This window comes from Pleurodeles waltl, chromosome 10 (genome assembly GCF_031143425.1).
Source record: "Pleurodeles waltl isolate 20211129_DDA chromosome 10, aPleWal1.hap1.20221129, whole genome shotgun sequence".
NCBI classification, from domain to species: domain Eukaryota; kingdom Metazoa; phylum Chordata; class Amphibia; order Caudata; family Salamandridae; genus Pleurodeles; species Pleurodeles waltl.
In genome coordinates this window covers 745,534,159-745,547,157 of record NC_090449.1, presented here as the reverse complement: position 1 = coordinate 745,547,157, position 12,999 = coordinate 745,534,159, and the positions used below count along the sequence as shown (strand labels likewise).

The following is a 12,999-nucleotide window of genomic DNA, read 5'->3' as shown; positions in this document are numbered from 1 at the left end:
AGATACACAACAAGTTACTGATGTGTCAAGTTTTACTCAAAGATAAATTTGATGTTATACCAACAATCAATTACATTTGGTTATTAGGTATTGCTTTCGACTAATCTTGAGATAACACATCATCATACTCTATTTTTGCGACTATATTACACACCATAAAGATTGCATAAGTGTGGTTGGAGCAGTAGTGCTGCGTGCCAATATGAATATACAGATATTATTAACATGTTTGGGTTATGTCCACAGCTATTAGAGTATTAGAGGCAGATATTTCGGATACAGGTTCATTTCTCTACCAAGTGTATTAGGTTCAGCCCTAATAATGGTATTCATATTTGAATTTACATTATAAACCTAATTTTGTGCCCATTATCATTGTCAATTTATATTGCTGCAGGCTGGTTAGAATCTGATCCTGGAACGTTTCTGGTAACGGTGGGCCAGACTGTCGCCTGTTTACATTTAGAAAATACTCTATATACGTATAAAGGGAAAATAAACCAACAGAGAAGCCAAGAGATGCGGGGACCAGTAGAGAACTGGCTTGATCTATATTCTATGTAATGTTTTGCCCTGGCTGGCTGTTAAAAGTGTGTTTTGATAAATGGAGTATTACATCTTCTTTCAAGTTATTTTTCTTTTCTACCAGCTTTCATTATTATGTATGATGTATGCACTGATGTTTCCCTTTTTATAATTGAAAAAAAGATTGGGATAAGCTCATTTGCACCCTGGCAATAGGAATGGTGGACAGCAGTGAGTGTGCAAACAGGTAATCTACACAGTTCATCACTCACTAAGTTCCACATGACTGAAATGCAGTCTCAAATGATCAGGATGTCTTCATGCATAGGGCTTTCCTACCTGTAGCCTTAGTAGGCACAGCAGCTTTTGCCCTCCTTGCTGCCACACAATTCTGCACCAGTCCCTCTCGAAGGCACTTTCAACAGCAACTATAAAACTGTAGACTCAGCCTAGATCAGAGAATGGTAAATAGGGTATCTGAAGACGCTCTACACACTTGGCTGAGCCTCCATAATTCCTATAAGGTGGAGCAGGATTAATGGTCTCCCATAACTTAGAGTCAACAGATTGCAAATGTCACTTTGACAGGCATAAACTGGTTCAGCACACCATAAATATCTTGCTAGGGAATTAAACAAGTTGCACATCTATAAATTAAAGTGGTTTTAACAATATTTGTTGATTGTCCGAAGATACTAGTTATACTGTGGCAACATTACGGTCTCCCTTGCAATTCCAGACCATATATACTATTGTAGTTCCAGCCAAACGGAAATCACACAACAAAGTGGCTTATTGGGACCGCAAAATAGTAATGCCAAGCAGTATGGTTGAGCAGTATTTTCTACTGAGATCCCTGGAAGGAAGGAAATGCTTAATGTGTTGGAGGTATTCCCCAGGTTTTGATTTTGTAAGTTAATACATCCAGTATCTTAATGCTAATTGTAGTTTAAGATTATAGTCGACCTATGAAAAGCCTACATGCAAGAAAACCACAAAATATTACATTTCTCAAAATTTCTAAACTAACAGCGTTGGTAATCGAAGAAGACTTTATCACGAATGAGGGTACGGGAAACTGACAACATATTTACATTCCTTTATTTTTAAGTATATTTCTGTGGAATGTACTTCGGAACATGTCGGACAATCAGAAAGGTCCAAATATAAGAAAAGCAGTATGTGAGATTGTTTTTGCAACTGGAAATGCATTTGTATAAGCTTCATGTTTTGAGACAAATCCATTTCACAAAACCATTCTTACCTTACACTTGATGTCATCAGTATCAAGCAGATTGATGAGCACTTCAAGACCCCCAACATCTCTGATGGCTAGCTGGCATGTTTCCTGAGCCAAGTTGAAATCTCTCATTGAGCACAGTGCTATTACAGTAGCTGTTGGATTGCCACCCTGAAAACAATAAGATGATGTGCTTGACTGTTCAAAAGACAGAAATTTACACTAACACTAACACTAATGACTGGATCAACACTTTCAAAGTTTGCATAGAACCCTGAACAAACGTTCGGTGTTACAACCATTCTTGGCTGAATTTAAGTAAATAAGATAGAGCAATATCCTTCTGTTTAGGTGCAAGATGTTTATCATCCTAATTAGATTTCCCTTTTGGCACTGTTCAGCACAAAGAAGAAATTAGTTACTTACCTGTAACTTTAGTTCTCCAGTATTGGAAACTTTCATAGATTCACATGCTTGAATCATTCCCCGTTGTTGAGATGGGAGCCCCCGATATATTTAATTAAGTAGTATTAGCATAGGTTTAAACCCAAAGGCCCTTAGGCCTCTCAGTTTAGCACTCTATCAGAGTCATTTTAAGAAAAAAAGGACCAAACTTTAGGGCCTACCAATCAGACAACACCACCCTCTAGAACCTTCCTGAGAGAAGCTCCAGTTCCTCAGATTTTCTAAGCACAAGTGCGTGTAGGATATAAAAGAGAAAAGAGAGGTGAAGGTGAGCTTCTCCGGGGAAGTGGACGGGTCGCATGTGAATCTATGAAAGATTCTAATACTGGAGAATTAAAGTTACAGGTAACTAATTTTCTTACTCTAGTATTGGAACTTTCATAGATTCACATGCTTGAATCAGAGTAGTAAGCAGTATTGATGCACATTGTATTACACATCGCTCTTGATCAATACATACATCAATCGCATGTTTAAATAAACATATACATAATATAAAATTCCAAACATTATAGACTAAACTTTTTAGTTTAGTTTAGAATTTAGCATGTATTTCAAAACTCTATCCTTTATAGGCAATGTGTATACCTGAAATTAGGATAATAGGATGAAAGATATAGCGCACCTTCACTGGAAAGGATTCCTGAGGACTGCTTGGCCCACCGCTATCTCTCCTTGAGATAACACATCCAAGCAGTAAAATGTCTAGTAAAAGTATGGCAGCTCTTCCAAATTGCTGCCCTAAAAATGTCTTGGAGCGGTACACCTTCAAACAGTGCTGCTGATGAGGGAACTGCCGGCGTTGAATGTGCACGGAAAGAGTTTGGCAGTGGCCTGTCTGGTGCCTGATGGCAAAATCGGATTGCTGAAGAAATCCACCTTGCGATGCTCTGTTTAGAGAGCAACTAACCCCGTCTGGGTGTGCTGAAAGCTCAAATAGTTGGTAGGTTTTGTGAAATGCTTTAGTTCTGTCCAGATAGAATTTAATACATCTTTTAACTTCTAAAGATTGTAATGCCTTCTCCACTGGAGTTGTAGGCTTTGGAAAGAATGTCCTGAAAACTAAGGGCTCATTTAAATGAAAGTCTGAGGGGACTTTTGGAATGAAACAAGGGTTTGTGCGCAAGATTATTCTAGTGTGTATAAGCTGTAAAAACGGATCCTGTATGGATAGTGCTTGTATCTCACTGACACGCCTGGCTGATGTTAGATCAATAAGGAGAGCCGCTTTACAGGAAAGGAATTTCGCAGAACCTCTGTGAATTGTTTCAAATGGCTGCTTCATGAGTTGCGCAAGAACAATATTTAAATTCCAGGAGGAAGGAGGAGGTCTGAAGGGTGGAAAAACTCTGAAAATCCCTTTTTTTTAAATCGCTTAATCAACTTAGAGGACCATAACAGAGGTGAAGAGTCTGACAGTCTATAAGACGCAATCATCGCCAGGTGAACCTTTATGGAGAAATGGACAAGACCTGAGTACGCTAAATGTAGCAAATTAGGCAATATTTGTTCCGGTGATGAGGAAAGAGGATCATCAATTTGTTGTTGTTGGCACCACAAACAAAATCTCTTCCACTTACATGAATGTCTTGTTGGTGCTAATTGCTCTGGCTTTAGACAGTATATCTCTGAACTCCTGCGGAATGTTTAGGTGTGCGAACTCAAGGTGCTCAGGAGCCATGCTGATAACTGCATTGATTGAGGATTCGGATGTAAAACTTTTCTGTTGTTCATTGTTAGCAGATGCAGAGATATTCTCAGTGGGCTGCGAGGCTTCACTGACAGGAGAAGATGCTCTGTGAACCAAGGGCAGTATGGGGCTATTAATATTAGCTTGCATAGTTCTCTTTTCATTTTCGTTAGGACTCTCGGGAACCAGGGAATGGGCGGAAAAGCGTAGACAAAGATTCCTGACCATGCTATGGAAAATGCATTCCCCCATGATCCTCTCTGGTGATGCCAGCTTGCGTAGTATTGGCATTTGGTGTTTGACCGGCTGGCGTAGAGGTTGAGGTGGGATGATTCTCACTGGGAAAAGATGTGGTTGACCGTGGACTGGTCTAGTTCCCATTATGACAGGCTAATCTTAGTCTGCTGAGCGAGTCTGCTACCTTGTTCTGGATGCCTGGAAGGTGAACTGCTGTCAAGAGTATGCCATGCTGTACAGCCCAGTTCCAAATCTCTTGAGCTTCCTTAAAGAGAGGAAGAGATCTTGTGCCTCCCTGTTTGTTGAGGTAATGCATTGTAGTGGTATTGTCTATTCTTATTACCACTTCTGAATCTGCTATCTTTGGGATAGGCGATCTGCTTTCAGCTCTAGCACATTGATGTGCATTGTTTGTAACTCCAGTGGCTATTTGTCACTCATCTTCAAATCCTGTAAAACTGCTTCCCAACCCTCCAGAGAGGCATCTGTGGTGATTATCCATGGGGCTGGGAGATGAAGAAAAAATAAGCCAATGGAAAGATGATGTGTCTGAGACCACCACACCAGAGCCTTGGTGATGGCCCAAGTGATTTTGATGTGATATTCAAAGTTTCCTGAGACCTGGAATCATTGCAGATTGAGCTGTTCTTGCAGGGGGTGCATTTTGAGTCTGCAGAGAGGAACTAGAGGTATGCATGAAGACATCATCCCCAATAAGGATTTGTAAAGGTGTACTAAAATGTATTCTTTTCTTTGTACTGCCTTTGCCAGAGATAGCAGTTTTTGTTGTCGTTCTACAGTGGGGCAGGCCATGCTGGATTGAGTGTCCTGGTTTGCCCCTAGAAAAGTTATGTGATGGCTGTGGTTTGGATTTGTCCCAATTTATAGTCAGGCCTAAGCTGTTGAATAAGGCAATGCACTTTGTTGCTGACCTGTGTGCTGCCAATAAGGTGTCTGCTTTTATCAGCCAGTAATCTAAGTATGGGGATACTTGATGTTTTCTTCTCCTGAGAAAGGCTGAAATAGGAGCTAGGCACTTCGTGAATATCCTGGGAGCTGATTTTAGACCGAATGGAAGGACTCAGAATTGAAAATGGCTTCCAGCTACCATGAATCTTAGGTACTGTCTGTGGGTTGGGTGAATTGGGATATGAAAATATGCATCTTTCAGGTGTAGGCTAGACATAAAGTCTCCCTGGTTCAACCAAAGAAGGACGTCCGGCAAGGTGATCATGCAGAACAACTATTTTCCCAAGTAGGTGTTTAATTCTCTGAGGTGGAGAATCGGTCTCTAGACTTTCCACTTTTTGCCAATGAGGAAGAATCTGGAGTGGAATCCTTTTCCTCGCTGTGGCGAAGGCACCCTTTCTATTGCGCCCTTGAGGAGCATTTTGTTGATCTCTCTCTTGAGTTGTTGTAGATACTTTGGGGAAGTTCTGCAAGGAGGATTGGGAGGAGGCATTTGGACAAACTCCAGTGTGCGTCCACACCTTACCAGCTGTAAGACCCACTTGTCCAATGTTATGGTTTGCCATTGCTGGAGAAAAAATTAGATCTTTCCACCTAGGTTTGGGGGCAGGTGATTGGGGATAGCTGGAGCCCTGGACACATCATGCTCTGCAAGCCGAGTCTTTAGTTGGATGAACTGAGCGTCTTCTGGTGGTAGAACTACTGTATGCCACTAGCGGAGGCTGTCTTTGGGTGTAATTCTGTCGAAATTGCTGTGAGGAAGATGCAAACAAAGGATATCTGAATTGCTGGTTGCGTCCCCTATAGGAAGGCATTCCATGCCCTCTCGAGGCTTGAAAGGAAGGCTTACAAAATTGGAGTGTTCCCAAAGATTTTGCTGTCTCCGTGTCGGATTTAATCGACTGCAATGCCTCGTCAATATGTTTGTGCTTGACCATCAAAAGGGAGACCTAGCATCTTATTCTGTACTTCCGGATGGAATGGTGTGGCCTTCAGCCAACCTTGTCTTCTGAGGACAGCAGTACCTGCAAGCTGACGAAACACAGTAGTGGCTATGTCCATCGCACAATCTATTATTTCCGCCTATGTGCGTTCTCCCTCACGCAATGTCTTTCTGGCCTCCGATCTCATGTCCTCTGGCAACTGATCAAGATATGGGCGTTGTTAGCCCATAATTGCCTATCGTATCTGTAAAACACTGCCAGGGAGTTAGCCGCTCTTATAGTGAGACTAGATATTGAGAAAAACTTTTACCAATATTGTCTAATTGTCTACCCTCTTTATTGGGAGGTGCGAAAATTGGTGGAGAATTTTTGGATCTTCTCTGGACTGCTTGCGTTACCACCGAATCTGGGTGGGGGTGACCAGTCAAGCATGCTGGGGCATCTTCAGGTGCTTTGTACTTTTTATCGAAGCGCAGAAGCACTGCTGTGACTGTGCCAGGTTTTGCATAACCTTCAAACCCTCCTCCCATATGTAACTGACTAGTGGCATGGAGCGTACTGACTTCTGAAATGGTTCCTTAAAGTCATATAGAAAACAATCAGTTTGCTTGGATGGCATTGGAAGTGCATAACGCTTAACAGCCCTTTCCATAAGATTGTGGAATCCTCCGATGACCTCTAGAGGTGAATCTACTTTTGAAGGTGAAGGAGAAGGAGGAGCTGGAATAATATATTCATCCCACTCCGACTGGTTTTCAAGGAGCTCACCTTCCTCTTGTTCTCCTTCGCATATGTCAGTCTCATGTGGTAGGGTCATATCCGGTGTGGCCACATTCGACAGCGGTATAGTGGTTGGTCTCTGACGCGGGGTGGCTACCCGAGAAACAGGCGATGAAGGAGGATGAGGTTGCACCTGTTCTGCAGTAGGAAAGTGCCTAATGTAGTCGGCTAGCATTGCTCTGAAGTCAGATATTGAAGAGCTTGGCATATACAAATACTCTTGCTTCATCACCTGCGTAATACTGTGGAGCATAAGCTTTGCCATACTCCTCATCATCGTCCTGGTACTTTACATTCAACTGTGAGGGCTGTGGGCTGTCCCAAATGGACCCTCATCATCCGATTCTTCATCACCCTCCAAGACATGTACTGTAATTAGAGGGGTTATCTTCCTAGGAGAAGTATGCTTAGGAGTAATTCTTGCTGTTTTCTGACTTCTGCGCAATTTTTCCCTTGTCGATAGTGTCGACGAACTCGACGGGTGGCGTTGTAGACTCCTTCGTCAATGCCATGACCTGAGCAGTCGTCGATGTTGTCCACGTTGAAATCTTAACCGTCAACAGTTTCGTGGTGGAAGCTACCGTCGACGGGGTCGTCAACGATGAAGACGGCAATGAGGAGACCGCGGTTCCGTCATAGACGATGACGACATGTAGGTCTATGTTGAGGATGAAGGTCGACGTTGTTGTCGTTGGAGCAGCCATCAATGGTATTAATTCAGAAACCGTCGTCAACGGTGTAATGGACCTCGCTGCTGCCGTTGTCGATGAGGATGTCGTCGACGGTGGAGTTTTGGCCAGTGGTCTGTCAACTGTAAGAGCAGAGGAAGGCCTTTTAATGGTTCAGCAGACTTAGGAGGAGGCACAGATGACGATTTTTTAGGCCTTTCAGAACTGCTGACATGTCCTCTTTCCCCTTTTGAGGAGAATTTGTGAGGTGTTGAAGGTGGGCTGCTGCCTTTGTAATACCCTGAGGTGGTCTTTTTGTAGGCCTTTCTTGGCTGCTCTGAGGAAGACATTGAGTGAGGAGATCTAGGTCTTTTAGATGACTTTCTGGAAGATGTGGAAGAATCATCGCTGTCGCAATCAGAGACTGGGTTGTCTCTAGATTTACGTTTTTGCAGCCATATTAATAATCTGCCCTCTCTATCCTTCAGGGTTTTAGAAGAGAAGGTGCAACATACCTTGCAGTCCCTGGCAGAGTGGTCTGGGTAAAGGCAGTATATGCAGTTCTGATGAGGGTCTTCAGAGTGTAAACTCTTTTTCCCACAGGTCTTAAAGGATCTGAACAAGCCCTTCTTTTCAAGGTCCGACATGATGTAGGCCTTATCAGAAATCAGTCAGAATTAGTTGTGAAGAGTATAACCTTGAAGGTATTCCAAAAGATGTGAAGAGCAGAGCAGAGCTCTGAGGAGACTCCCTAGCACAACATGTGGTAGAAAATTTGAGGAACTGGAGCTTCTCTCAGGAAGGTTCTAGAAGGTGTGTCGCCTGATTGGTGGGCCCTGAAGTTTGGTCCTTTTGTTTCTTAAAATTACTCTGATAGAGTGCTAAACTGAGAGGCCTAAGGCCTGTGTGTAGGTTTGAATTCATCCCTACATTCTCTAAACCACAGTACAGATCTCCAGTAAAGATCTCCGGCAAAGTGCCCCATTGCGGTGGGCCCATCAGACACTGCAGCGCCAGTCTGATGAGGAGCAAGCCCTTTCTAGAAGCATTACATCCATTGGATGTGTGAAGGCATTTGCTTCTAGATATAGAAGTGCCTAGTGGAGTTAATTATCCTTTTTTTTTTTTTTTTTTTGGAACGCTGTACTCTTATGTATTGAATCATTACTAGGGAGGCTCTACACTGGACCATTAATCTCCCTGTCCCTCTTTATGATTGTACAAACACATCTCTCAACATCAACCAAAGTTATGAATTAAGCAATTTTATTCTATCTAGAATCTTAACCTGGGTGACAGTTTTTTTATTTCTTCCTATTGATTATCTGTTATCACATGTGGGCCTCACAATCCTTTATATAGAATACTTCACATGTGCCCCACAAATTAAGTATAATCATTACAGTCCAATGAGCACATATACAATACAGAGCAACATGTAACCAGACAATTCCACCTCACCCAACAGAGTGTTTGTAGTCCAGAGTACAACATTATGCTCAGAAGCCAGGTTTCATCCATTCCATCAGTACTGGCCACCATGCAAATGTTTGCCTTCCCTTGTGGATTTCACGTCCGAGGTACATGTAGATATCAGGCAGCCCATCTCTGGAATGAATCCCACAAGAAAGTACTCTGTGTACCTTTATGTCCACACATTACAAATCAATGTTATTTCTTATTTTATTTACTGTAGTAAGTCATCAGACTTGGTGTCAATAGCTAATAAGATTGCTACCCAAACAGCAAGGGACACCCCTTGGTACCCTTTCCTTTGATGGCATGCATAACAATCAGTTCTGCCACAGACCATTTCTCATTTTTGGGATTGGATACTCTGTGATTCCACTGCATTGCTATATTCCTGTTAGCAATTATCAATGCCCAGTCGATAAAATGACATTGCTATTTTTAGGGGTTTTGTTCATGTTCATGACATCTTACCCAACAGGCACATCAAGGGGTCCAGTAGCACTGCTTTACCATCAGTCCCCAATGAGATCCATTGTGGTGGCCCAGTAATGTTATATCTGGGTACATTACCATACTATGTAGTGGAAATCTGCTTCTCCCTGCTGGGCATATCAGGCAAGACTTTGGTTTCCAGGGAACATTCTGACAGTTTTTTGTGGGGACAACTAAGTCTTAGGCAAATAATGTGTTTGAGTAAATATAGATAAAAGATTCCTCGTTACTGTTTCATGGTATTTCAGCGTGTTTGACAAATCTCTGCCTGTTTGTGATCTCCTTCCCAACGCACTGTCCCCTTCTGTCCCTCATCTGTGATACCTCAGTATAGAACATATGTACTAGTGCTAAGCACACAATGGTCACTGCATCTCTGCAATTCTTCAATGGTATAATTTTAGAGAATAAGTCAGATTTAGCCCATATTCGTTTTACAGTACGTAATCAAGCATTATGTGCCATGAATCGTCGTGACATAATATCAAATTCACCTCTGAAACTCATGAAGGGACCTAATACTCTGCCTAAATATGCCCATCACATGTATTTCAGCCTCTCGCCAAGCTTTTTTTTGTCATACTGTCTGCATTCCTTAAGTTGAAAGTCTGGCACAAGCTTATCAGGTTTAGAGCTCACCTCAAGAAGCTCGATACAGTATGTGTTCCTCTGCATTAAGCATAAATATTCTAGCTGAGGCCACAAGGTTGGAATGTGATTAGTATGTAAACTAAAAGCTAAAATAACAGAGAGGGCCCGAAGGATTCAAAATCAAGAGTACCAACATTACAGGGATGATCAAGGCATAGAGTTTTCTTTGAGTTCTATACAGAGAGCTGTGTATGACCGTACATTGCTGGCAAATGGTACAGAGAAGTATCTAGCAGGTGAACAAGAGCAGAAACTCATGGAGACCCTAAGAAAGGTCTTTGAAGACTGATACAGATATAGGAGATTTTCACAGGTATTCAGAGGTTCAACAACAAGAAATCCCAGATCCATACAGGCACACTTCGCTGTTCTAAAAGGTGATATGAGGCAATTGCCACACTGCTGACACATCTATTCAACTCCTTCAATAAAGATGGGAGGGGAGGGGCACAGTTACAATGGCTGAATTTCAACAAGCTGTTTTCAGGTTTTTGGTGGCGAGACAGGGAGGGGTGCTTCCTGGACTATTAGAACCAGATGAAGCAGGCTTCACCCAGGGCAAAGGATTTGAAGATAATGTAAAGACATTGCTCTACTTTGTGGACAACATGTAAAATGGCACTGATGGCCATGCTGGATGCGCTCAAGCTTTTTAGATTAGACACTGTCTATGTTCAGTATGGGCAATGGATTTAGAAGCTAGGTCCTCAGAGGCTACAGAAGTCACACAGCTGTGGTTAGGGTGAATAACTGCATCTCAGAGATGTTTCAGGTAGAGAAAAACTAGGGAGGGTTGTCTTCTCTCTCTGATACCATTTGCACTTGTGGCGAAGTCACTAGCAGAGAAGATTCATGAGAATCCCAAAATACATAGACATAAATTAGCGATGTACATATTATGATGATGATATTATGGTAATATTGACAACCCCTCTGGATTCAATGCCACTCTGCTTAGAAAGCGAGCAGAGTGTGGCACAGCATCTGGCTTCAAAATCAATCTTTCTAAGTCACAGACTTCAGTTCCCGCTCAAGATGCAAAGCAGATTAAATGGCATTTCCTCTTTCAATGGGCATAGGGTTCTGTCTCCCCTGAAGGTGTCCCATTCCCTTGAACAAACAAAACATGCAAGCTATGATCCACTGGTGAAGGCCTTCAAAATTACAGCCCTAGCATTTGGGAAGCTGTCCTGGTGTGGGAGAATAACAGGTAAAATGACAGACTTCCCAGAAACATGTATGTTGTTCAAACATTTCCCCGGCGTGCTCCGACCTTGAAACTGCAGAGACTTCAATACACAATTTCATCTGGGTGGGTGAAAAGAACACTTAGCTAGGAAATTGATACAACAGCCAACCAGGAAGGGGCGAGGACCAGTGATGTCCAAAACCATGCACAATTATCAGGTCTACAGTTGAGTGGGAGCACCAGGAATACGAGAAACAGTGGTGATGAAAAGTTCAAATAATCGTGGGCACACACATTGGATAAGTGCCATGGTTACTGAAGGGGCACAGAGCATGGAGGCTATTTCACTCCCGTCATTAAAATCAACTTTTTAGGCCGTGGGAAAAACACTGAGCCTAGACACACCCATGAGCCCAGTGGGAACACGGGGATATCAAACCATCAATTTCTACCAGACATTATCTGGTAATCCAGGACTAATAATACCAACGTAAAATATAGCACAGTGATGGGGTAACACAGTTCCTCCAAATTATAAAGAATGGACAGTATACGTGGATTGGGGCATGGCTTCCAAAAGTGTGGTCTATACAGAAAATGGATGGTCCTAAAAATCCCAAAAATATAGAGTGTTGGATAACATTAGTCAGAGTAGATTAGAAGATGAAAATGATAGACACAGTGTAAGGGGGGCTTAGAGAAATGCAGACTGAAATTCTATTTGGACTATGTAAGTGAAGAGTCACACAAAAGCCACCCTTATGGGGTGAGACAAAGAGGCAGTGGCTCATGACATTACTTCTAACTCTCCCTCCTGTCCTGTGGAACCTTGATTTAACCCCCCAGTTTACAAGCAGATGCTTATATAGGATGGAGAAGGATAGATTGTAAAAGAGCAGGAGAGCCGTTTGACATGGAGGGGATAGAACAGTTGACAGCTTAAAACAAGACTTCTCGCCAGAAACAGAATGTTTCAGATGCATGCAGGTATGACAAAACACTGGGTTCTGCTTCCAGACAAAGGAATGGCCTTTGTCAAAATAAGAAAGATGGTTTCGCTTTAAAGAAGATGATAAAAAAATTAAAAATGTTGGATAGGCGGGAATACACCATACATGCAGCAAGAGGAGGTTGAACTAGGTCACCCTCTATCAGGTGCAGAGTGTAGAAAGGTCTTAACTGTGGCTCATAATACAGCATGCTTTAGGCTGTTAGAAAGACCATGGTTACAATGTCTTACTACCGGATCTTCATCATGGCTAGACTTTGGAAATGGGATAAATGCAGAACCGAGAAATGCTGGTGGGGTTGTGCAGAAAGGGGTGCACTGATACAACTGCTATGGTTCTATCCCAAGCTGCAGATTTTGAATATCAGTACTAGATTCTATTTACATAAGGTTTCACTCTTCCATTCCAATGTGCCCAACACATGATTCTGGGTGGTTCTCTGGCAGAAAGGTCTGTTCACACATTTGACCTGAGAAGAGCCTTAAAGTGTTATCTAGACAAAAACAAAGATTCAAGTCCAAACAGCTGTTTATCAACTAAGGTGCGTTACGGACAGGGTATTCTACATCAAAATAATCCTTATCCAGGAGGATAGTATTTTGCATCTTGCTGTGCTATCAAAAAGCTAACAAAACTTTACCTGGAAGACAGTGCTTAATTTGAGCC

At 42.3% G+C, this 12,999-nt stretch overlaps 1 protein-coding gene across 2 annotated transcripts in view; it reads right to left on the bottom strand.

The window, feature by feature from the left end:
* The window catches only part of ODAD2 (outer dynein arm docking complex subunit 2), an 827,935-nt gene that overhangs the window by 358,143 nt on the left and 456,793 nt on the right, over nt 1–12,999 (bottom strand). For both annotated transcript variants that reach the window (XM_069211313.1, XM_069211314.1), the window contains exon 11: nt 1,790–1,936. In XM_069211313.1, the coding sequence (XP_069067414.1) occupies nt 1,790–1,936 (147 nt within the window). The remainder of the gene's footprint in view (nt 1–1,789; nt 1,937–12,999) is intronic.